General features: G+C 36.4%; 1 protein-coding gene and 2 pseudogenes across 1 annotated transcript; 1 reads left to right on the top strand and 2 right to left on the bottom strand.

The window, feature by feature from the left end:
• Positions 1 to 8352: 8352 nt before the first annotated feature.
• Positions 8353 to 16160, bottom strand: LOC112612071 (putative zinc finger protein 730). Its single transcript, XM_025366133.1, is given in 4 exon segments — positions 8353 to 9584; positions 9663 to 10052; positions 15126 to 15200; positions 16046 to 16160. Coding segments are annotated over 4 exon segments (1002 nt in total). The 5' UTR covers positions 16080 to 16160; the 3' UTR covers positions 8353 to 9081.
• Positions 16161 to 21373: 5213 nt separating this feature from the next.
• On the bottom strand, positions 21374 to 22427 carry LOC112612067 (annotated as a pseudogene).
• Positions 22428 to 22438: 11 nt separating this feature from the next.
• Positions 22439 to 23647, top strand: LOC112611992 (annotated as a pseudogene).
• Positions 23648 to 27074: the final 3427 nt, after the last annotated feature.

Here is a 27074-nt window from a genome sequence, read left to right as displayed (position 1 = left end):
AACCATATTAAGAAAAATCCATTTAATAAATTCCCAAAGTTGCAAACTGTGTGGACCCACCTGGAGTCCCACCGGGACTGGACAGTCCCCACTGGATTACACTGGATATGTGGGCATAGACCTTATGCCAAATTACCTGACCAGTGGGCAGGTAGTTGTGCTATTGGCGCTATTAAACCATCTTTATTCCTACTGCCCATACAGATAGGTGAACTCCTGGGCTTCCCTGTCTATGCTTCCTGCCAAAAGAGAAGCATAGCTATAGAAAATAGGAAAGATAATGAATGGCCCCCTGAGAGAATCATACAATATTATGGGCCTGGTTCTTGGGCACAAGATGGCTTGTGGGGATACCCTACCCCCATTTACATGCTCAACCAAATCATACAGTCACAAGCTGTCTTAAAAATAATCACTAATAAGACCAGCAGAGCCTTGACTATTCTGGCCTGGCAAGAAACTTGATGAGAAATGCTATCTATCAAAATAGATTGGCTCTTGACTACTTGCTAGCAGCTGAAGGAGGGGGTCTGTAGAAAATTTAACCTTGCTAATTGCTGTCTACACATAGATGATCAAGGGCAAGTAGTTGAAGACATAGTAAGAAGTATGACAAAAGTGGCACATGTGCCTGTGCAAGTGTGGCATGGATTTAGTCCTGGGGCCATGTTTGGAAAGTGGTTCCCAGCACTAAAAAGATTTAAAACTCTTATAATAGGAGTTATAACAGTAATGGAAACCTGCATACTGCTCCCTTGTTTTCTACCTGTACTTCTTCAAATGATAGAAAGCTTCATTGCTACCTTAGTTCACCAAAATGCTTCAGCACAAGTGTACTATATAAATCACTATCGATCTGTCTTGCAAGAAGACATGGGTAGTCAGAATAAAAGTGAGAACCCCCACTATTGAGTGAGATTCTCAAAGGGGAGAAATAAAGGAGGAGACCACCTCTTATATTGTCTTATGCCCAATTTCTGCCTCTGAAGAAAGAAGTAAAAACCAAAAAGCAGAAATGAAATCCACAGGCAGACAGCCTGGCACCACGCCCTGGGCCTGGTTGAAGATCAACCCCTGACCTAACTGGTTATGTTAGCTATAGATTCCAGACATTGTATAGAAAAGCATTGTGAAAATGCCTGTCCTGTTCTGTTCTGATTACGGGTGGATGCAGCACCCAGTCATGTACCCCCTGCTTGCTCAATGGATCATGACCCTCTCACGCGGATCCCCTTAGAGTTGTAAGCCCTTAAAAGAGACAGGAATTGCTCACTCAGGGAGCTCCGTTTTTGGAGACGTGAGTCTTGCCAAAGCTCCTGGCTGAATACAGCCCTTCCTTCTTTAACTCGGTGTCTGAGAGGTTTTGTCTGCAGGTTGTCCTGCTACAGTACCACCTAATATTGAGTTTCAATTTTAATCATTATGCTTAACACCATTTCACGCAATGCTTGTTTTTATTCCTAACCTAACATTTTGGCTTTTAATTTTTTAATGTCGTAGAAATACATAGGAATTTTAAAACTACTTCTTTTTACCCTTAGATAGTAGGTAGAACTTGATTTTTGGTTTAAAGTACTTATCACTAAGCCTAACGCACTTTGGTAAATGGATTCTAACAATGGTATTCTTCTCATGACTTAAAAGAGCCAGACACAAATTTTACTTTTGAAATATGTTACATTTTTTATATTAAAATCTAGAATGGGTCAGGCGTGGTGGCTAATGCCTGTAATCCCAATACTTTGCAAGGCCGATGGGGGCGGATCATGAAGTCAGGAGTTTGAGACCAGCCTGACCAACATGGTGGAACCCCATCTCTACTAAAAATACAAAGAAACTAGCTGGGTGTGGTGGCATGCACCTGTAGTTTCAGCTACTTGGGAAGCTGAGGCAGGAGAATCACCTGAACCCGGAAGGTGGCGGTTACTGTGAGCTGAGATTGTGCCACTGCACAACAGCCTGGGCAAAAAGAGAGCAAGAATGAGCCTATTATTATATAGAATATTTGTGGTCCTCATGTACATTATAATCCATTGAGTTGTCTAGTTTCTGAAAGTTTCAGGAAGAGTAATATAAGAATGCTTATTTTGATTAAATAATTTGTCTTCTCAGTTAATAAAATGAAATAGATGGAAATTACTGATCAGTCACTTAAAATGTTGGTTTCAGAAAAAAACCTATTAACATTTATCTTACTTACAAACCTATGAATTTTATTCAAATCTACACATAGTGCTAATCTTAAAAGATCTATATGATTAGGATTATAGAAAGTCTTTTCTCCATTTACATGTAGAAGCTAAATAACTACTTTCCAGGAAGCCCAAAGCGGCAAATGTGATACACAATTATAGGCTATTAAATAGTAGTACTATCATCTAAATGAATCTTTTAGGTATCTGCATGTTCAAGTTGTTTAACATATAATTTAGAAACTATAAATTTTTATCAACTAAATGATAAGCTAAAAATATAAAGTTATCAATTTCTTTTTCTCAGTTTTGAAATGCTATCATTATTCATAGTTCACAGTATACTAAATTTCAGATGCTGTGGCTGTTGAAACTAGAAAAGTCATGGTTGACTCTGCTTTACTTGCAGAGTCAGACTTGAATAAGTCCTCTTATTTTATACAAACATAGCAGCACAAGGAAGATAATCAATGTTCCACATTTATTGTAAATAGAGCAGAACCTTTCTAGGGAGAACATATGTGTGAGCATATTAGCTAGAAATTCATGGCATCTTTTGCTGAAGTACAGACTTCTATATAGCAAATAAAGACAAATAAAAATTTAACACTGCGACAGAATCAAAAAAGTATCCTAAAAATTCCTTCTGACCCATTATTATTATTTTGTTTTTACCAGAATGACTGTGATGAAATGGTTGCAGCAGTGTGGTCTTAATCCACACTCTCTGTTTCATCATTCTTGGGCTTTGGCCGTAAGACTTTTATGCTTAAGAAAAATGTTTTATTTTCCTTATTCAGTAATTTAACATGATTTTCATAGCCTCACATTTTTAAAAAACGATTCATTCTAAACATAAGTGATTAAACCACATACCACTTTTACCCAAAAAGAGTAGAGTAACGATATATTCTTGTCTACACTTAATACACACAAAAATAGAGATAATCATTTATTTCGCCTGCATACTTGGGAATAAAATACTTCTTGGGCTATAGGCAAAGAGCTTTCAGAGAGGATAGCTTACAAAATGTGGGAGACCTGGTATAAAAACATTTACCCCATGCCTTAAGAGGTAAATACTTCTGTCTTACACTGTTAATTCCAACCATTAACTTGAAACTAAAGAAACATAATATTATATTACAAAACATTTTATTTCTGTTTTAGATTCAGGGAGTACACGTACAGATTTGTAGCATAGGTATACTGCATGGTGTTGAGGTTTGGATACTTAATAATCCCATTGCCCAAGTAGTGTACATCACACCAGAAAGTAGTTTTTTGATGCTTGTCTCCCTTTCTTCTTCCATCTTTTTAGAATTCCCAGTGTTTATCGAGTTTATCTGTGTTTCCACGTGCATCCAATATTCACCTTCCACATCTAAGTGAGAACATGTGGTATTTGTTTTACTGATCTGTGTTAATTTGCTTAGATTAATGGCCATCTGCTGCATTCATGTTGCTGCAAAGGACATTACTTCATTCATTTCTGTGGCTGCATGGTATTGCAGGGTGTATAAGTACCTCACTTTTCGTATCCAATCTAAGGTTTATAGGTACCTGGTTTAATTCTATGTCTTTGCTATTGTGAATCATGCTAGAATAAACACGTGGGTGCAGGTGTCTTTTTCGCCAAGAAAATTTATTCTTTTTGGGAATAATGGCACTGATGGGTCAAATGGCAATTCTATTTATAGTTCTTTGAGAAATCTCCAAACTACTTTCCACAATAGTTAAATTTTATTGCATTCCCACCAACAATCTATAAAGATAGGCACTTCTCCACAACTTCAAATCTGTTATTTTCTGGTTTTTAATAACAGCTATTCTAACTGGTGTGAAATGGTATCACATTTTCGTTTTGATTTACATCTCTAAGATGATAAGGAGTGTTGAACATTTTGGGCATGTTTACTGGAAACACTTATGTCTTCCTTTGAGAAGCATCTATTCATATCATTTGTTTTTAAATTAATTTTTCAATAAATTCTATATATTATTTGTTGTATGCAGTTTGCAAGTATTTTACTTCATATTGTATGGTGTCTGTTTACTTTGTTGAGTTACTTCTGCTGTACCGAAGGTCTTTAGTTTAATTAGATGCCATTTTTTATTTTAGTTTTTTGAGATGGAGTCTTGCTCTGTTGCCCAGCCTGGAGGGCAGTGGTGCAATCTCAGCTCACCACAATCTCTGTCTCCCCGGTTCAAGTGATTCTCCTGCATCAGCCTCCCAAGTAGGTGGGATTACAGGTACAAGACACCATGTCTGGCTAATTTTTTATATTTTCAGTAGAGAGAGGATTTCACCATGTGAGCCAGGTTGGTCTCGAACACCTGACCTCAGGTGATCCACCCACCTTGGCCTCCCAAAGTGCTAGGATTACAAGTATGAGCCACTGTGCACAGCCTTTTGATTTTTATTTGCACTCACTTTTAAGGCTTTATTCATAAATTTTTACCAGAGGCCAGTGTCTAAAAGAGTATTTTCTAAGTGTTCTTCTAGAATTTTTGTAGCTCCAAGCCTCACATATAAGTCTTTATCCATCTTGAGTTATAATTTGTATATGGGAAGAAACAGGGGTCCACTTTTTTTCTGCATGACGAACTACTTTTCCCAGTAGTACAATTTATTGAATAGGAGTTATTTCTCCTTTATTTCTGTTGACTTTGTCAAAAATAAGTTGATTGTAAAAGTGTAGCTGTTTTTCAGGGCTCTCTCTTCTTTTCCATTGGTCTATATGTATATTTTTGTACCAGAAACATGTTATATGGTTACAGTAGCTTTTAGTACGGTTTAAAGTCCGGTAGTGGGAGGCCTTCAGACTTTCTCTTTTTTTTGTTAATGTCTAAAGTTGCCTTGGCTATTTGAGTTTTCCTATTCTTCCCTATGAATTTTACTTGCTTTGTCACCCAGGCTGGAGTGCAGTAGCACGATCTCAGCTCACTGCAACCTACTCCTCCCAGGTTCAAGCATTTCCCTTTCTCAGTCTCCCAAATACCTGGGACTACAGGCATGCACCACCACACCCGGTTAATTTTTGTATTTTTGGTAGAGACAGGGTTTCACCATCTTGGCCAGCCTGGTATTGAACTCCTGACCTCAGGTGATCTGCTCACTTTGGCCTCCCAAAGTGTTGGGAATATAGGGAAGAGCCATCACACCCAGCCTAGAACTTTCAGAACTATGTTTTATAGAACTATTTAGAGTGGAAATTCTTGTCTTACGTTTATTGTTATGGAGAATACATCCAGATTTTGCTTGTTCAGTATGATGTGGCTTGAAGATTTGTGATGGATGGCTTTTATTATTTTGAGGTATGTTTCATCAATGTCTAGTTTGTTGAGAATATTTTCATGAATCAATATTAAATTTTCTTGAATGTTTTTTCTGCATCTATTGTGTCAATCATTTAATTTTTGGCTTATCTTTACGTGGTGAAGAAAACTTAATGACTTGCATGTGAAAAAACATCCTTACATGGAATGAAGCTCACATGCTTGTGGCAAAATAACTTTTGGATTTACTTATAAACTCAGTTTACTATTATTTCACGAATAATATTTTTCAACATTTATAAAAATACTGGCTTGTAGTTTTCTTTTTTGTTGTGTCTTCACTATATTTTGCTATCAAGATGATACTGATTTTATATAACATTAGGGTGGAATCCCATCTTGATATTTTGGAATACATTTAGTAGGTTTAGTACCAACTCATCATTATATATATGGTAAAATTTGGCTATAATTTTATATCACACAGGGCTTTTTATGACTGATAGTTTTTTTATTATTCAATGTCATTATATATTTTATACATTTTTGCTCTGGTCAAGGCTTCTTTTTTTTACTGGTTCAATGTTACAAAGTTGTGCGTAGTTAAAACTTTATCAGTTTTCTCTAAATTTTTCAGTTTGCATACGTAGAGATGTTCATAGTAGTTTTTGAAAATTTTTGAATTTATGTAGAATTCATTGTGATTTTACATTTTTAAAATTAAATAGATGCAGAATAAATGCTTGACAAAATTCAACATTTCCTCATGATAAATCTCTGAAAAATTTATGTATAGGAAAAAGGCACCTCAAGTCAATAAATGTCACATATAACAAAATATGCAGAGCTAATAACATACTAAACAGGGAAATGTAAGATTTTACTCTAAGATCTAAAACAAGTCAACAATGTGCCATTTCTTCAGTCTTACTAAACATGTCCAAGAATATGTTTGAAGAATATAATCGAAAGCACCCAGTTGAGAAGAAAAAGTTAAATTATTCCTGTATATTTTATCTCTATACATAATCATAAGAAAAGCTTAAGAGTTTACTAAAACCTATTAGAATGAATAAACAAATTTATTAAACTTGCAGAATACAAAAGTAAGATTCAAAAGTCAGAATTTCTATGTACTAACTGTCTCAAAATGAATTTAAAAACAATTCCATCTACAATAACTATAACTATACTTTGAAATAAATTTAACAAAAAATTTGAAACACCTTACATCATACTCTAAAGAACATTAAAGAAATTAATACATGAATTAAAAAATTACTTATTCATGAATTGGCAGTAATACTGTTAAATATTTGTATTAGAGAAAATCATCTACAGATATAATGCAATCTCAATGAAAATACCAGTGACATAATATACATCTACAATTTATGTAGTACCACAAAGGACCCTGAATAGCCAAATAAACAAAAAAAAAAAAAAAAAAAGGAAAGATACCATGCTACCTGACTTTGACTTTAAAAATACTATAGTATGTTTTAAAGCTATAGTAACAAAAACAGTATTGTACTTGAATAAAAACAGACACATAGGGCAATGGAGCAGGAAAAAAATAAGACCAGAAATATGTCCATTTACTTACGGCTAAGTGATTTTAAATAACGGTGACTATTTCTTAGAGACAGGACAGTATCTTCAATAAATGGCATGGAGAAAATGTTATAGCCACAGGTAGAGTAATAAAATGAGACTATCGTCTCACACCATATATGAAAACCAACCCATAAAACTCAAATTATTATTATTAATACTTGAGACAGAGCCTCACTCTGTCATCCAGGCTGAAGTGCACTGGCACGATCTCAGCTCACTCCAAACTCTGCCTCCCAGGTTCATGTGATTCTCCTGCCTCAGCCTCCTGAGTAGCTGGGATTACAGGTGGGTGCCACCATGCCTGGTTAATTTTTGTACTTTTGGTAGAGATGGGGTTTCATCATGTTGGCAAGGCTGGTCTCGAGCTCCTGACCTAAGGTAATCTGCCTGCCTTGGCCTCCCAGAGTGCTGGGATTACAGTCATGAGCCACCGTGCCTGGCCACTCAAAGTAAATTACTTAAATATAAGGCCTGAAAACTGGAAACTAGTACAAAAAATAGAGTAAAAGCCCCATAACATTGGTTGGGCAGTGACTTTTAAAATTTAACCTCAAAATCCCAGGGAAGAAAAGGAAAAACAAATGAGTCAGATTACTAAAAATTAAAATGCTGTTGCACAGAATCTGACACAATCAACAAGGTAAGTCCACTAAAAATTGGAACAAAATATCTGTAAATCGTACATGTGTCAAGGGGTTAATATCAAAAATACATAAGAAACTTAAATGACTGCAAAACAAACAACAAATAACTATTACAAAAGAGCAAGAGGCATAAATATTTTTCAAGAAAGTACATACATATGACCAGCAGATACATTAAGAAATTATCAATGTCAATTATTATTATGGAAATGAAAACCTCAGCCTCCCAAAGTGCTGGAATTACAGGTGTGAGCCACTGCACCTGGCCTTACATAGACTTAATTTTGGATTAAATTTTTTTCTGTTTATTGCAGCTGCAAAAATACATTTTAGTATAAACTCTCTGGAGTTTTCTAAGCTGTAGTTTTTGAAAAAAAATGTTTTTTCCAAATCTATTTCATTTGGAGAATTTTTCATTAATACAAATTCTCTGTCTAATTTGAACAAAGTTTGAGCAATGGCTTCAGGGTTTGCCTCTAGTATAAAATGAGTACAATAAGATTGTGATACAAGTAAAGTTACTACAACTCTATATTTTAATGTTTGTCTTCAAAATAAATCATCTTCTGAGGTGTAAAGGCTTATGTTTTCTGAAAAATCTTTGAACAGTAATTGCACTTTTAATGATTTTATTAAGTATGAACTCTGATGTTGAGTCGATGTGAGCAGATACTAATAGTATTTTCACTTTCTTTATATTTATATATTTGTTCTCAAGTATAAATGTTGTCCTATGCAATAAAATGTGAGCATTGGTTAAAAATTTTGCCACTTTGTTCACACTTGTAGAAGTTTTCTCCAGTATGAATCACCTTACCTACAATTAAATGTGATAACAATATACTGGTTTTGTCACATTCTTCATATTTCTAGAATTTCTCACCAGCATTTCTTCGATGTTTGGAAAAGTTTTAGGTGTTGTAAAAAGCATTGTTACAACTTTCAGGTTTTTAGAGTTTCTCTCTGGTATGAATCATCTTATGTCTGTTAAGAATACAGGATTTGTTAAACGCTTTGCCACATTCTTAACACTTGTAGGATTTCTCTCCAGTATGAATTATCTTATGTGTAGTAAGGTGTGAAGACTGGATAAAGGCTATGCCACATTCTTTACATTTGTAGGTTTTTCTCCAGTATGAATTACCTTATGTTTAGTAAGATTTGAGGACTGGTTAAAAGCTTTGCCATATGCTTAACATTTGTAGGGTTTCTCTTCAGCATGAATTATCTTATATGTAGTAAGGTACAAAGATTGTTTAAAAGCTTTGCCACAGTCTTTACAATTTTATGTATGAATTGTCTTATGCCTAGTAAGGTGTGAGAACCGCCTAAAGGCTTTACCACCATCTTTACATTTGTAGATTTTTTTCCCGAGAATGAATTATCTTATGTGTAGTGAGGGTTGAGGATTGGTTAAAAGTTTTGCCACATTCTTCACATTCGTAGGGTTTATCTCCAGTATGAATTCTTTTATGTGTAGTAAGGTTTGAGGACTGGTTGAAAGCTTTGCCACATTCTTCACATTGGTAGGGTTTCTCTCCAGTATGAATTCTTTCATGTTTAGTAAGGGTTGAGGACCACTTAAAAGCTTTGCCACATTCTTCGCATTTGTATGGTTGCTCTTTAGTATGAATTTTCTTATGTTCAGTAAGGTTTTAGGAATGGTTAAATGATTTGCCCCATTCTTCACATTTATAGGGTTTCTCTCCAGTATGAATTCTTTTATGTGTAGTAAGGTTTGCAGATTGGTTAAAAGATTTGCCACATTTCTCACATTGGTAGGGTTTTTCTCCAGTATGAATTCTCTTATGTGTGGTAAAATGTGAAAACCAGTTAAAGGCTTTGCCACATTCTTTACATTTGTAGGGTTTTCTCTCAATAATTCTCTTATGTATAGTACAGTTTGGGGACTCATTAAAGGCGTTGCCACATTCTTCACATTTGTAGGGTTTCTCTCCAGTATGAATTTTCTTATGGTGAGCTAAGTGTGAAAGAATGCAAAATAATTTTCCACATTCTTTACATTTGAAAGGTTTCTTTGAAGTATGTCTTATCTTACGTCTGTTTGAATTTGAAAATTTATGAAAGACTTTCACATATTTGTCACATTGAAATATTTTGCTATGGGTAGTTGTCAAACACTGGTTACGTCTATTATAACCTTTTTTGTGCATCTTAAACTCATCCACACTTTTATAGCCTTTTCTTAACAGTAAATTCTCGTGTCCACATTTTTTATATTGTCTCAGTATGACTTCTTGGAAATAATCTTTTATGCCTTGCTCTGGCCAAAGGTCTTGGGCAATATGGGAACATATAACTGAAAGAAATGAAAATCACAAATTACTCCATGTACTAGACTGAGTATAGTCTATAAACCTAACCTATGAAGTTACACAAACTATATAACAAGATGGCATAGTAAAATACCACAGGCCCTAATTTCTTCATAAACATATAAATGTAACAAAAATCCAAGGTACATTTGTAAAAAAGTAAGTTGAGTGTGTATGGTGCCCCAGGTGAGCACAATTGCAAAGAGCTATATAGAGGAAAAATAAAGTCTGTTACATTTTACTCAACAGAGCTCTTCCTCCCCTCCATTGTAACATAGTGACTTTAGAAGTAAACTGCCAACTCCTGGTTTCCTTTTTAAAAGACAAGTAAAATACTGGCACATACATCTTTATTTCTGGTTTATAGGGGCTTTTCCAGACACTGGTTTCTGTCTCTTTTGACAAAAGGTTCTGAAAGAAATGGTGGTATACTTTAAAATGACAGTATGAGCCTGTTGAGACAAAAACCAAGTTTTACAGCATCAGAGAGACTGTGGTATCACAGAGAACAAATGTAGCAAGTGATTACCAATTTTTTTTTTTTTTTTTTAGACAGAGTCTTGCGGTGTCACCCAGGCTGGAGTACAGTGGTGCAATCTCAGCTCACTGAAACCTTTGCCTCCCGGGTTCAAGTGATTCTCCAGCCTTAGCCTCCTAAGTAGATGGGACTACGGGCACCTGCCACCATGCCCAGCTAATTTATTGTATTGTTAGTAGAGATGGGATTTCACCATGTTGACCAGGATGGTCTCGATCTCTTGACTTTGTGATCCGCCAACCTCAGCCTCCCAAAGTGCTGGGATTACAGACACGAGCCACCACACCTGGCCTACTGATTTTTAAGAAGAAACACAAATAAACTCCTTTAACTAAAAGCAAACACAAAATTTTAGACAAGACACATTTTAAGAACATGTTTGAGAGACTCCCAGAATGTGTAGCCAAAATGATTGTTTTTAGACTATGTCAGGACAGAACTACATTATAAAGACTGTGATGGGTAGCTTTTTAAAATGTCCGAATCTCAATTAAAGATTACAATGTACACAAAACAGGGCAATGTAATTCCATCAAAAATATAAAATTTTCAGAAGGAAACCACAGAAAAGATGTATATATTAATTTTAAAAATTGATTAAAAATTGAATATTCAATGAATGAAACAGGAACACAGACAACTACAGAAAATCAAAAATGAACATACCAAAAATATTGAAAAAATTTGAAAAATAGAAATTATGGGGGTAAAAAATACAAGAAGAAATAATAACTGAAAAATCCCTCAGTAAGAAAAATAATGTAAACATGAAGAAGCTTAACAAACAAACTAGGATACCTACAAGGATATTTATAACAAATACATATATAAGCACAATTTGAAAACTCACAGACAGAGCATTTTGGGAGCTGCAATATAAAACTGATGTGTCATATATAAACATGGTCTTATGATATAACCAGTGAATTGTCAACAAAAATTTTGCAGGCCAGAAAGAAACTGTGTGATGTAGTCAAAGTACTGGAAAAAAAAAAAAAGTTTTCAAGTGAGAGTAATACCATCAGCAAATCTGTCCTGAAAAATGAAAAAAACGATGTTCCAAAATAGCTAAATTCTGAAAAGGTATATTGGCACGGCATATACTTATAGCTGCATAAACATATAAAATATGCTGAAAGCAGTTCCTTAAATGGAAAATAAAAAGATTCAAGAAAATACCACATAATCAAATAAAAATAAATTACTTTTTGAGAAAAATATGCACATACCTAAAAAAAGAATTTTGTAGCATTATCATGTGGTGCAGAAAATATTTTAAATTATTCTCTAAAATTTGAAAGATAAAAGCATAGCAATTATTATACACATCTGTTAATGTATATGCCACATCAAAAGATATATATATATATATATATATATATATATCTTTTTCTTTTTGAGATGGAGTCTCGCTCTGTCACCCAGGCTGGAGTGCAGTGGCACTATTTCGACTTACAGCAAGCTCCGCCTCCCGGGGTTCACACCATTCTCCCACTTCAGACAAGATGGAAGTACGCAAATATTAATCAAATGAGAGCAGAAGAGGCCAAAATAATATTATGCAAGCTACATCTTAAGTCAAAAACTGTCATATTTTATAAAATGTACTTGAAGTCAAAACTCTAAAAGAGACAAAATAAGACCTTAAAAAAATTATAGATTTATTCACTGGGAGCGTATGACACACTTGTATATACACGTATGTTTCTGTGTATGTGTATTTGTTTCTGTGTGTGTGTGTGTGTGTGTGTATATATATATCTCACATTAGGGCTCCAAACATATAAAGCAAATATTGACAGAAACACATAGAGAGCAATATAATTATAGTATATTTTAATATTGCACTTTCTGTAATAAAAATAAAACAAGACAGAATATTAGTAAGAAAACAGACAACTTGAAGGGAGTATAAAACAATTATTCCTAACAAAGGTATAGAGGACACCCCTCAAGAACCTTAGGATACACACTTTTATCAATAGCTCATAGAACACTTTCCTTGATAGACAACTTCCTAGGCCAAAAAAAAATTTACCACATTTTTTAAAACTAAAATTTTATAAATTACTTTATACGACCAAAATGGAATGAGACTATAAATAATAAGAGAAAAACATGAAAAAATTCACAAATATATATAAAAATTAAACAACACACTCTTGAGCGTGCTCTTGTGGCAAGATTGAAATAGTTAATATTGTAAATATGTCCATCCTGCTTAATGTAATCTACAGATTTAATGCAATGTTTTTCAAATTTCTCATTGCATTTTTGAACAGCAACCCCTCGATTATGTAGAATCTCAACAAACAATAAAGTACTTAGCAATCTTCATAAAAAAAAAAAGGGAACAATGTTGGAGGCTTTATAGTTTCTGATTTAAACACACATCACAAAGTTACAGAATTAAACCAATTGCCGGGCACGGTGGCTCACACCTGTAATCCCAACACTTTGGGAGGCTGAGGCGGGTGGATTTCTTGAGCCCTGGAGTTCAAGACCAGCGTGGGCAACATGGTGAAACCCTGTCTCTACTAAAAACACAAGCTGGGCATGGTGGCAGGTGCCTGTAATCCCAGCTACTCAGGAAACCGTCCACAATATATGTATAACCAACTGCAGAAACCTGCCCTAATGTTTACCCTATAGAGCAAAGTCCTAAAGGATATTCACTCTGCCAAAAATATAATGGGAATTACAACTACCCAAGCCCCTTGTAACAAGTCAACTAAAGTTGGACCCTAGAGAAGACCCAGCAGCCTTGTGACCAAGCTACAACCCTCTCCACTGCAAGCCCAGAGGCCATTCTATCACCCTGGGCACCCAACAAAATAATATCTTTACATCTTAAAGCCAGTTTATAAAAACTTGAACAGGTGTTTGCTTCTTAAAATTCACAGAGACCAATGCAAAACTGTATTGTGCCCATTCTCAATGCTTCTACTTAAATATAGCACTGAAGGTATGTGGCAGAAAAATTAGTCAAAATAAAGTTTTAAAGTCACTGAAATTGAAGACAAGTAAGAAGTTGCTGTTTATAGAGCATTTGACTTTATATATAAAAAACCATAAACAGTACATTAAAACCTGATTAAAGTTATAATTACACTCAATAAATTAGCAAATAGAAAATTAACATACAAGTATACATTATGGTTCCAAACACTTAAAACAAACTATCTGATAAAATACAGAAAGAAAGCAACCTTATTTACAATAGCACTAAAATAAATTTCTGAGAACAAATTTAATCAAGGAACTAAAAAATATTTTAAATGAAAGATATATCAATTAAAAAAATTAGAGAAGACACAAATAAATTTAAAAATATTTTGTCTATTAATTGAAAGAATAAATACTACTAAAGTGCCTTATTTTTTATTTTTACTTTTTGACAAGAGTCTTGCTCTCTTGCCCAGGATCAAGTGCAGTGGCACAGTCTTGGCTCACTGCCATCTACATTTCCTGGATTCAAGCAAATCTCCTGTCTCAGCATCCCAAGTAGCTTGGATTACAGGTGCCTGTCACAACGTCTGGCTAATTTTTTGTAGTTTTAGTAGAGACAGGGTTTCACTATGTTGGCCAGGCTGGTCTTGAACTCCTGACTTCATGATCCGCCCGCCTTGGCCTCCCAAAAGTGTTGGGATTACAGGTGTGAGCAACTATGCCCAGGCTAAAGTGCCTTGTCATCTAAGGTGTCTCTAGATTCAATAAACTCCCATCAGAATTCCAGTTATTTAAGGTAATAGAAAATACGATTTTAAAATTTACATAAAACTACAATAAACTTTGAATAGCTAAAGCAATCTTGAAAGAAAAAAAATAGCAAGAGGACATCATACTGTATAATTTCAAACTATATTTCAAAACTATAGTAATAAAACAGCATGGAATGTGCAGAAAATTAGCAATAAATAAATAACAAATGAAACAAACCACTACTCTCACACATTTCAGCCATAATGCAAAAAGAGAACTTAAAAAATAGTTTAATTAGCTGGCTGTTATGGTGCATGCCTGTAATCCCAGCTACTCAGGAGCCTGAGGCAGGAGAATCACATGAATCCGGGAGGCAGAGGTTGCAGTGAGCCGAGATTGCACCATTGCGCTCCGGCCCTGGCGATAGTGTGAGACTCCATCTCAAAAATAAATAAATAAATAAAATAAAAATAGTTCGACATAAAGTTTCTCAAAATTATGCAAATATCTGTGTGTTTCCAGAAACAATGGAAAAGTAGTCAGATTGTGTAGTCTATTATATGCCATGAAATGGACTTTGGCTCTCACTGTAAACTTAAAGTAAGATTACCAAAGGGGAAGAATTTTTAGAGATTTAATAAAGATAAAGCAAAAGATGCTTCTATGTGAGAGGAAAAAAAAATTTTTTTAAAGCAAAATAAAAAGAAACAGAAACAATTTCCTTAGTAAAACAGCTTCACCAAATTATTTTTAAAACTTTTTTTTTTTAACTATAGATCTCTTATCAGTCTTGTCTATTGTATTTACTCTCACCTACCTGGGGGTTTGGCTACCATATCATGTGTCTTCACATTCCAAGGCTCTTTTTCTTGCTCCAGACAGGTGATCAGGTCTGGCTTTGAGACAGCAATACCTGTTTTATGAAAAATAACATGAATCTTGCTCATATTCTCCAATTACCAACTTAGTAATGCTCTCAGTAAAGAGAATGTAATGGAATATTCTAGTAAATTAACCCCAAAATAATAATTTATAACAAATTTCTAAATATATTGGGCACAGTGGCTCATGCCTTTAATCCCAGCACTTTGGGAGGCTGAGGCAGGCGGATCAGAGCGAGGTCAGGAGTTCGAGACCAGCCTGTCCAACACAGTGAAACTCTGTCTCTACTAAAAATACAAAAAAATGAGCCAAGTGTAGTGGCACATGCCTGTAGTCCCAGCTACTCAAGAGGCCGAGGCAGGAGAATCACTTGAACCCAGGGGGCAGAGGTTGCAGTGAGCTGAGACCATGCCATTGTGCTCCAGCCTGGATGACAGAGACTCTGTCTCCAAAAAAATAAAAAAATTTAAAAAATAAAGAAAAATTGCTAAATATTTAAAATATTTTAATTTTATAGGTTCTTAATTTAACTACCTTGTACTAATTCAAAAATTGGTGGTGGTAATGAAATTTTAAGATGTGGGCAATAATAAGTTGCAACTAAATTTCTAAAATTAACCCTAATCTAGAGTGAAGGAAACAAATCAGCTCAGGAAAGTGGAAAGTAAAGGTCAAAATAAAACATTTTGAAATTCTATTCTACATAGACAAATCCTGAAGACAAAAAAAACAAAAACAAAAACAAAAACAAAACCAAACAAAAAAAACACCCGGGATCTGAAAGCATAACATTTTTACAAAAATAAATGAAACTTATAAGGTATATTAGCAATTGTGTATTAAGGTTATCCTCACCCAGGAAGACCAGGTTTCTGTAGTTATCTAACATCACATGTCTATATAAATTCCGCTGTTCAGTGTCTAGACATTGCCACTCCTCCAGAGAAAATTCTATGGCCACATCTCTAAATGTCAATGCTCCCTGAAACACATAAACACACACACGTTTTTACCAAGTGGCCATGGGCAGAATTTTAAATTTGATTCAAGGTGAAATAAGAGTAAAGATAACTGGGTCTTACTTACAGGGGTGACTGAAATTATCTAATAACTTTCAACACAGAAATATTCTCTCATGTATACTCTAACTCCGAGAAAAGAGAGTGGCATAAGATCCAAAATATCAGTGTATATATGATACTTTTCCAGATGATGAAGTAGGACATGAACAGTAACATGTACATTTTTGAGTGCTATATTTACATCATACAGAAAGAGTTGTGTAAACTTTTCAGATGGAAAATTCATACTGAGTTAGAAGGTATTGCACAAATTTTAATGTATACAATAAACTGAAGATCTTGTTAATGCAGTCTGTGACAGAAGGTCTGGAATAAAGCCTGAGTTTCTGGATCTTGGTGCGGTAGCTCATGCCTGTAATCCCAGCACTTTGGGAGGCTGAGGCAGGCGGATCACCTGAGGTCGGGAGTTTGGGACCAGCCCGACCAACATGGAGAAACCCCGTCTCTACTAAAAACACAAAATTAGCCAGGCATGGTGGCACATGCCTGTAATTCCAGGTACTTGGGAAGGCTGAGGCAGACAAACCTCTTGAATCTGGGAAGCAGAGGTTGTGGTGAGCCAAGATTGTGCCCTTGTACTACAGCCTGGGCAACAAGAGCGAAACTCTGTCTGAAAAACAAACAAACAAACAAAAAAACCAAGATCACCGGTGATGCCAATATTTATGGCCTAAGAAGGCTATTTTGTCAAATTGGAGTAATTGGAAGAGTCTGTGGTCTTTTTTTCCAGTTTTTCTGGCCTGTAACAAAGATTAGAGCTTTCATTTTCCAAAGGCAGATAAAGACAAAGAAAACATGAGAAAGAAGGGCAGCTGCCAGATTAAATGTGATGCTTTCTGCACATCAGCTGCATAAAGAAACTTACTAATGAAGAGAGAAATAATTAACTCCATATTGAAGAAATCTGTCAGAGAGCTTCATTAATCAACTGAGTTATTAATATCAACTGGACTAAGACAATTTTTATGATGTGTAGATGCACACAGGACACAGCATCACTGTTGTAATATTGGCCCTCCAAAAGTAAATTATAGCCTGAATTTAACTATAAAGAAACATCAGTTTTATGCAAAGTTCAAAATATAGATGTCTCCCATGTTCTATAATTGTTAATAGTTAATAGTTATTTTAAATAGTCTTTCTTTAGCACCCTGGAGAACAAGTATCTCCTAATAATTTTTTTCAGAACTTACTGGGTAACAAATGCCATCCTGTTTAAATAAGCATTTTCTTAATCCTTTTCTACACAGAGCTGATGGAGAACAGAGACAGAAGCTCAACATTACATGGTCTTTATTTTTATGAAGAACCCCAGCTTTTCCCCAATAGGAATCTTGAGCACCCACACCGTCCCATGTTCAACAACCACAAAGGGAACCTTTTTAATGATGCAGATTATAAATTCAAGGTGAGAATACTGCATGGCATATAAGAAGCCATGAAGTACAGAATGTAGAGAAGGCTCTGGTACATAGGAAAGAAATATTTTTCAGAAATCCTTGACAATTATAAGAATTTTAAAATGTAGTTACAACAAACTCATTTAAGAGGAAAAGTACAAGTAGAGAATTAAAGTTTTGCAAGTACTAAAGGCATGGCATTCTAGCAGGCAGAATGGACACAACTCTTACTCCAAGGCATGTTTAGCTGAAAAAAAATCCATTTATTATCTTCTCCTCTTTCTCTGGAATTTCTTCTCAGATGAGACTTTTGAAAAAAATTACATCTGCATCTGGAGAATATGCCTTGAAAGATGTAAGCACCACATCTTTACCTGCTACTACCACACTCATAGGCAGGACCAATACAGAAAAATTCTACCCATTTCTGTCCTTTATAACAGAAGAGATTCAGGAACAAGCTGCTCCACAGATGTAAAAATATAAGTTTCTCCTTTCCTGTCCTCAGGTGTCCTCCCCTGCCACAGACACCAGCAATTTCTGCTACAGTAATAAAAATGTGGGCCACACTGCCCGGTTCCTAAGAAACCCAAACGGAACAGGTTCTGGGATCACCCGTTAATGCAAAGGTGAGAATTAATCATCATAAATGTATCTTGAACCCTCATATTTGATTCTGGCCTCAACTTAGAGTCACGTGATTCTAATTAGAAGCCTGGGCTTATAACCATTTAAGCACTGCCTCTCCAGCTTTAACAAGATTACAAATCACTTGGTAATTTTGGTCCTATTCTATGAAATGTGATTCTGCAGGTTTTGAAAGGGTACATGAATGGGTGTTATAAACAAGTTTCCTATCAATGCTGATGTTTCTCCACCTGGGGTCATTATTAGCATTAGTTAGAGCAAGCAGGCACAGCACCAAGTTCCTTACACTCAGCACTCTTGTGACAACACAAATACTTTTGGTATAAATAAGGACAACCAATCTCCACCTTAAAGTATTATAATCTTTGCTGGCTTTTTTTAAGTTTACAGAAGAAACAAAGCAAAAATGTTTTTTGTTTGTTTTTTTGTTTTTGAATTTAGAAAGCAACAATGTTTAAGTCTGCGTTTAGAAAACAACATGTACACATATAGTAATGCAATGTTTATTATTCAAGTACTACATGCTCAATAAGATGCTGCAGGGCACTGTGATAGCACATTACAGAATTTAATCTTAATAACACCCTGTGTATTGATACTAAGTGTTCAATAATTCCCAGTATTTAGAAAAATGACCCAGATTTTTTTTCTGTTTCTCTGTCATTGACCGTTTTTAAACATGTGTAGAATAAAAGCTAAACATAAACAGATGAGAGGAATAGAGAAATGAAGAGTTTAATATAACTTACAGGAAATTTTATTGTGTTTATATTTACTTCTTGTGGCTTGGGGAGCAACTACTAGCTCTGCAGGAATGGAAAACAAGTTGCTAAATAAAATGTCTCTGCAAGCACTGGTTTTAATAATTTTAAAAAGACTCTAAAATTCATGCTTTATATTTCTCATGTATTGCTTTTCTGTTTCAGAAAATTGTGAGCACCAGCTCTAAAAGTGGAACAGGATTCATCACCCAAAACTGATCTTTTCTAATCAGTTCTGTGAGAGCAGACTTCAGGGTAGGGCCAGACCTAAATAAGACCTTCAAAAGGGGTGAATCTGAACAGAACTGGGACAGGGAGTGGACCCTAGCTAGAATTTGGTTCTCTATGCCAATGCGGGTATTTCCAGTTTTGTTTTTCCTAAGCTTACCTAAGATAAATTTGTATCTCAGAGTTTGTGTAATTTAAACCTTTTATAGCCACTTTCCTGTCAATTTCATATCATATACTAATAAGCCATTTAAACAAATATTTAAGGTTTCCTAGGATAATTTTATTAAAAGATGAATATGTGTTTTTAGCAAGGTAAAAGAAATACAAATAATAATAACAACTCTTCTGTTCAGAAATAGTCTTTCAGGTAAAAACACCAAAAGTCACAACAATATAAAGAACATGGCCGAAATAAAGCCCAAATTTTTTTGCACACATTTATTTACCTACTATATGATGCATAATTCAACCTTTTATTCAGTTGCTAGTTTTATTAGTCTGTTCTCATACTGTTGATAAAGACATACTGGAGACTGGGAAGAGAAAGAGATTTAATGAACTTACAGTTCTATGTGGCTGGGGAGGCCTCACAATCATGACAAAAGGCAAGGAGAAGCAAGTCACATTTTACATGGACAGCGGGAGGCAAAGAGAGAGCTTGTGCAGGAAAACTCCCATTTTTACAACCATCATATATTCTGAAATTCATTCACTATCACGAGAACAGTGCAGGGAAGACCCACTCCCATAACTGAATCATCTCCCACCATGTTTTCACCATGACTTGTGAGAATGACAATTCAAGATGAGATTTGGGTGGGACACAGCCAAACCATGTCATTCCACCCCGGCCCCTCCCAAATCTAATGTCTTTGCATTGCAAAACCAATCATACCTTCCCAACAGTACCCCAAAGTCTTAACTCATTTCAGCATCGACTCAAAAGTCCACAGTTCAATATCTTATCTGAAACAAGGTACGTCCCTTCTGCCTATGAGCCTGTAAAATTAAAAGCAAGTTAGTTACTTCCCTGATATAATGAGGGTACAAGCGTTGGGTAAATACAATCATTCCATAGGGGAGAAATTGGCCAAAACAAAGGGGCTACTGGCCCCATGCAATCCAAAATCAAGCAAGACCATCAAATCTTAAAGCTCCAAAATGATCTCCTCTGACTCGATGTTCTGCATTGAGTCATGCTGATGCAAAAGGTGGGTTCCCATCGTCTTGAGCAGCTTCACCCCTGTGGCTCTGCAGGATACAGACTCTCTCCTGGCTGCCTTCATGAGCTTGTCTATGGCTTCTCCAGGCACATGGTGCAAGGTGTGAGTGGATCTATCATTCTGGAATCTGGAGGACAATGACCCTCTTCTCAAAGCTCCATAAGGCAGTGCCCCAGTAAGGACTCTGTGTGGGGGCTCCAACCCCACATTTTTTCTGTACTGTCCTAGCAGATGTTCATTCATGAGGGCTTCACCCCTGCAGCAACCTTCTGCCTGGACATCCATTCCATATATCTCTGAAATCTAGGTGGAGGATGCCAAACCTCAATTCTTGACTTCCATGAACCCGCAGTCTCAACACCATATAGAAGATGCCAAGGCTTGGGGCTTCCACTCTCTGAAGCAACAGCCTGAGCTCTACCTTGGCCCCTTTTAGCCATGACTGAAGTGGCTGGAATACAGGGTACCAAATCCCTAGGCTTCACAGAGCAGGGAAGCCCTGGACCTGACCCATAAAGCCATCTTTTTCTTTTAGGCCTCTGGGCCTGTGATGGAGGGGCCTGTGGAGAAGATCTCTGTCATGACCTGGAGACATTTTTCCCACAGCTGGCTAATATTTCTCCTCCAAAAAATGAGCTTTTCTATTCTATTGCATTGTCAGGCTGCAAATTTTCCAAACTTTAATGCTCTGTTTCCATTTTGAAACTGAATGCCTTTAAGAGAACCCAAGTAATCTCTTGAATGTTTTGCTGCTTATAAATTTAATTTTTCTTTTTAAATGTTGCTGTCAATAAGTTTATTTTCTTCATCTGAAAAAGCCTATTAAAAATTGTTTGGTTTAGTTCTCAGAAGCCCACTCATAAGCTCTGAGGAAGCTTGCCTTCTTTTGAGTTACTTGACCTTTCTTCTGAGCAACGGACATTTTGGGACGGTTCCACTTCTTTTTTTTTTTTTTTGAGACGGAGTCTCGCTCTGTAGCCCAGGCTGGAGTGCAGTGGCCGGATCTCAGCTCACTGCAAGCTCCGCCTCCCGGGTTCACGCCATTCTCCGGCCTCAGCCTCCCGAGTAGCTGGGACTACAGGCGCCCGCCACCTCGCCCGGCTATTTTTTGTATTTCTTAGTAGAGACGGGGTTTCACCGTGTTAGCCAGGATGGTCTCGATCTCCTGACCTCGTGATCCGCCCATCTCGGCCTCCCAAAGTGCTGGGATTACAGGCTTGAGCCACCGCGCCCGGCTGGTTCCACTTCTTTTTAACTTTTTTCCTGGGCTTCTTCTCATAGACTGGATTCTCTCACATAGCAGCAAGAGTTTTCTTATATATCTCCTTCATGTCTGGAGTTATGCTTTTGTTTATGTATTGCGAGAACAATTTCCTGTAAGCATCTTCATCTTCCTTCACTAAGTAGTGCATGTAATCTGCAACATTCTGGCCTATGATGTGCTTCTGGTGTACTACTGCATTAAATCTCTTGCTTTCAGAATCATAACCAGGGAACTGTTTGGTACTGTGAGGGATAAACAAGCCTCCATCTACTGCTCTCTTCAGGAACAAAAACTTTATTGCCAGTGGTAGTTCTGGGAAGGCCTACATCCAAATAGTAGGTAAAGGCACTTGGCTGACCATCAGTGCTTTCCACATTGTATTCATTGCCAGTCATCTCCACTTGGCCTTCACAGATCTTGTCCATGTCATAGGTCACAGATCTTGACCTATTGAGGAGTCTGTAGGCCAGCAGCAGGCCAGTACAATACGCTGCAGTGTAATTGGTTAGGCCAACCTTCACATCACATTTTGGGAGTTTACGTGCATATGCTGTGCATACTATCATGTCCTATTCTATATGGATGTACGTAATCTGACAATATCTCTGTTTGTTACACAAACTATCATCCTGGGGAGCAGCCATGATGGAAGACCTGGATGATGGCCCTGACTTCCTCTCGGGAAGAGAACTGTAGACTTAAAGCAATAAATGTAGATCTTCAAAGTGATCCTCCTCTGCAGGTGGACATCTCTGATGCTCTTTGAGTGGGATAAAGTAAAATTCACTGTTCACACAAAAAGTTTATTGCCAAATTTTAAACAAAATGAGTTTTCTGTTATTCAGCAACACAAGCAATTTATCTGGCATCACGATTGCTTTGTTAAAAATGAAGACTATGCAGGTTACATCATTTCACCAGCACCACCAAGACCTGATTTTGATGCTTCAAGGGAAAAAGTACAGAAGCTTGCAGAAGAAGGGTCAATGACAAAGGAAGAATTCACAAAGATGAAACAGGAACTGGAAGCTGAATATCTGGGAATATTCAAGAAGACAGTTGCGATGCATGAAGTGTTCCTATGTCATGTGACAGCACATCCTATTTTGAGAAAATATTTAAATTTCCATGTCTTCTTGGAATATAATCAAAATTTGAGTGTGCGAGGACAAATAAAAAGAGAAACTTGAAGATTTCTTTAAAAACATGGTTAAATCAGCAGATGGAGTAATTGTTTCAGGAGAAAAGGATGTAGATAATTTCTTTGAACATGAATGAACATTTCTTTTAGAATATCATAACTGAGTTAAGGATGCATCTGTTAACTCTGGTAGAATGACAAGAACCCACAAAAGTGCTGCAGATGATTACAATAGAATTGGTTCTTCATTATATGCTTTAGGAACTTAGGATTCTACAGATATATGAAAGTTTTTTCTCAAAGTTACAGAAATGTTGGATAAAACAAGAAAAATAGAAGCGTGAGTGTCTGTTGATGAGGCCCTCGAACTTTTTGACCCTTAAAAATATTACTTAAGAGACCTCAAGCTGCTAAGGATCTCCTGTATTGAAGGTCTAGGTCACTATTATGAAAATACTAACAGCACTGGATAAAGCAAGAGCAAAAAATATAGATGTTCTGCTGGCTAAAACTTTCCAATAATTATGTGGTCAGAAATTTGAAAATAAAAATCTCAGTCTGCAAAACAAGAACTTATAGATTTTCAGACAAGAAGTGTGGCTGCATTCAGAAAAAATTACTGGAACTGGCAGAGTTAGAACTGAATCATGCAAAGGTAACTAGAGTTGCTGCCAAACTGCCTGGCAGTGCTAAACAAAGACATGTAAGCCACACTCTGCCTTCCTGTTGAAAAGGGCTGCCTTCCTTCAGATTTTATTTTTGTCTTCTTAATGATGTTAAGCATTTATGCTCCCTGGGAACAAATAAAAAACAGCTGACAAAATGGACCTACTCTTTTTCTGAGAAAAATGGAGCAACGCCATCTACAGACGATGCCAGTCTGTGTGCTGTAATGCTGAACTGTGTTCCCCAAGACAGTGGTTCATTATTGTGCACTCATCATACTCAGAAGTCCAAATTTTATTCTTCTTTCAAGTAGCCTCTATAACTGCATTTATTTTATAAATAGTATTCCTTATGGATGCCAATCTTATTTACCTTTAAATAATTTCTGAAGTTTAACCTTTTCAGAATGCATTGTTCAAACAAGATAAAGATTGCCTTTATTGAATTTTTTAAAATTTTGTTTTAAAAAAGCATTATATACCGCCTTAGTTCATTCATGTATACTAAAAAAGCATCTTAATCAGACTTATTTTTAACTACTGAATATTTCTTAGAAGTTTTGGGACAGATTTTATGTAATCTTTGTGAATTCTGAAGAAAAGCAAATGCATTAATATGTTTGCCTTAAACTTGTAGACTAAACCAATTATTGTCAAATAAACAGCTTGTAACAGCGAGAGTTTTTAACTCTGTGGTCATTGTATCACTCTTTAACATTTGGAGTAGCTATAATAAATCTACTCCTGTATTATGCTTTAAAAAACCCAACTAACAAAAAAACTATCATCCTGTATTTGGGTGTGGTGTATTTATTTTTATCCTGTATCACCAAGCATTTCCAAGAATAATAATTAGTTTTACCCTCTTGTCCTCTAAATTTCATTTGGTATCTCTTAAAATAGGCATTATTCTTAACAACTTTAACAAAACCTATCCTGCAGAACACAGACTGACATCCACAGCTCAATAGAGACCTGCCTTGCTTAGAAATTTCTTCTGCCAGATAATCTAAATCATCTCTCTCAAGTTCGAAGTGTCACAAATCTCTAGGGAAGGGGCAAAATAACACCAGTCTCTTTGCTAAAAGACAAGAAAAGTCACCTTTGCTCCAATTCTCAGCGAGTTCCTCATGTCCATCTGAGACCATTTCAGCCTGGATTTTATTTTCCATATCATTACCAGCATTTTGATCAAAGCCATTCAACAAGTCTCTAGAGAGTTCCACACTTTCCCACATTTTCCTGTCCTCTGAGACCTCCAAACTGCTCCAATCTCTGCCCGTTAGTCAGGTCCAAAGTCACATGCGCATTTTCAGGTATCTTTTCATCAATGTCCCACTGTACTGGTAAAAATTTTTTGCATCAGTCTGTTCTCACACTGCTGATATAAACGCACCAGAGACTGGGAAGAAAAAGAGATTTAATGGACTTAAACAATACCATATGGTTGGGGAGGCCTCACAATCATGGCAGAAGGCAAGGAGAAGCAAGTCATATCTTACATGGATGGTGGCAAGCAAATCAGAGCTTATACAGGGAAACTCCCATTTTCAAAATCATTGGATCTTGTGAAACTCATTCACTGTCATGAGAACAGTGCAGGAAAGACCTGCCCTCATAATTTAATCACCTCCCTCTGGGCTCCTACCACAACATGTAGAAACTGTGAGAGTTACAATTTAAGATGAGATTTGGGTGGTGACACAGCCAAGACATATCACTAGTCCAGACTAAAAGTTTCTGGTATGGTAAGAACCCCATAACTGCTCTACCTATTTTTCTAATGATAATATGAAATGAAAGCAATCAGTTTATCTGTTTTAGTTTCCAGACCTCTTTGTTTTTCACCCAAGTACAAGAAAACTGGGGAAACTGTCATCTGAGTACCAACAAAAATTATCTCTTGTATGAGGGAGAAACAAACACAGAATGACTCATTTCTTTTACACTGAGAAAGAAGTAGAATTAACCCCTCTTGTCAGCCTGATAAAAATCTGCTCTGGACATTCTCAAATGTTTCAAAGATGGCTAGGTAATTGTGAGAGGGTTCCCAGTTACCCCGGGTTGACTGCCCAATGATAAGCCAGGCAGAAGAGACAGGCTGATTCTAAATAAAAAATGGAACTGCTCTGGTGGAGCTCCAGAACCTGGATCACCTGTCCTGATTCTAGCTCTTGAGTAACAGGAAGGACAAGAATACTCTACTCAAGTCTTGCATTTTACCGGTAGGTATAGCTGTGGTTATGGCTCTGGATACTTTCTGGCCTTGATCTTTCACTCCTAAGATGCTTGTTTACACTTACAGATTTGGCCATCAGATTCTATTTACTCTCAGAACCTCTCACAGAATGTAGAACATGTAGCAGGTCACCGAACTAGATATGAAGAGCTCAAAAAGCCACACTCTCAAAGGAAGGCTTCAAGATGTCTGTGTTGACATTTCACAATGCAGAAAATGCCTCCAGTTAGTTTTCTGTACATTTTCAATCCAAAGTCTTGGCCTGTCTTGTAAATCCCAGGCAGAGGACAGAACTTATGTGCAGATTCTGGGTGGGATTAACCTCACTCTGCATTTTGGGTGTTACAGCAAGTAAAGTACAATTGAAAGAGAGGTCCCCTCACAGAAGCTGCTCTTCTAGATAATAGTTTACAGAAATGGAAAAACAGATGACACAACATGAATATAAGTAGACAGTTTATTTGGACCAAGCTTGAGGATTTTAACCTGGGAACAAAGATTCTAGTTGCCTGAAATCTATACAGGTACAAGAGAATTTGTGGCTGGGGTGATGGCTTACACCTGTAATCCCAGCACTTTGGGAGGCTGAGGCAGGTGGATCACTTGAGGTCACAAGTTCATAACCAGCCTGGTCAATGTGGTGAAATTCTGGTAATTCTAGACAGTGTTTGTGAAATAATAAAATAAAAACTTTCTCTAGCCCCAGAGAAACTCCACAATGATAGAACAGAAAGTATACTGTTTTATTACAAAATTAAACCAGAATAGGACATGCATCGCAGTGAATCTGCTTAAGAGATTGGAAAGACAGAGAGAGAATCACCTTAACTAGTCCAAAAGTAGAAGAATTTACAGCACGATGTCATGTATAGTTCATCCTAAATTCACTGGTAATTAGGGAGGCCATCCATGTATGCTAATTGGTTATGCAATAACAAAATAAACTTTTTACATTTTCACGACAGGAGGTAATTTTGCAACTCGAAGCCAGGACCCTGCTGATAAGATAGGCTCTCACGCTCCTACTGAAATTGTTGAATAGGGTGTTATGGTTTTGGCTATATGCATTTTAAAGCAATGGCTCTTTACTCCCCGAGGACTGGGTTCGAGCACACTGCTTGCGTTCTCCTGATGGCCAGGGTCCTCTCTTTACACCTACCAACTTCCACTGAGACACAGTCCACAACACACAGCTCAAAGCTGCTAGCTCACATCTTACATGAACCCCAA

Source organism: Theropithecus gelada, chromosome 19, assembly GCF_003255815.1.
Source record: "Theropithecus gelada isolate Dixy chromosome 19, Tgel_1.0, whole genome shotgun sequence".
NCBI lineage: Eukaryota > Metazoa > Chordata > Mammalia > Primates > Cercopithecidae > Theropithecus > Theropithecus gelada.
The sequence above is the reverse complement of the archived record's forward strand: the minus strand, read 5'-3'. Positions and strand labels throughout refer to the sequence as shown.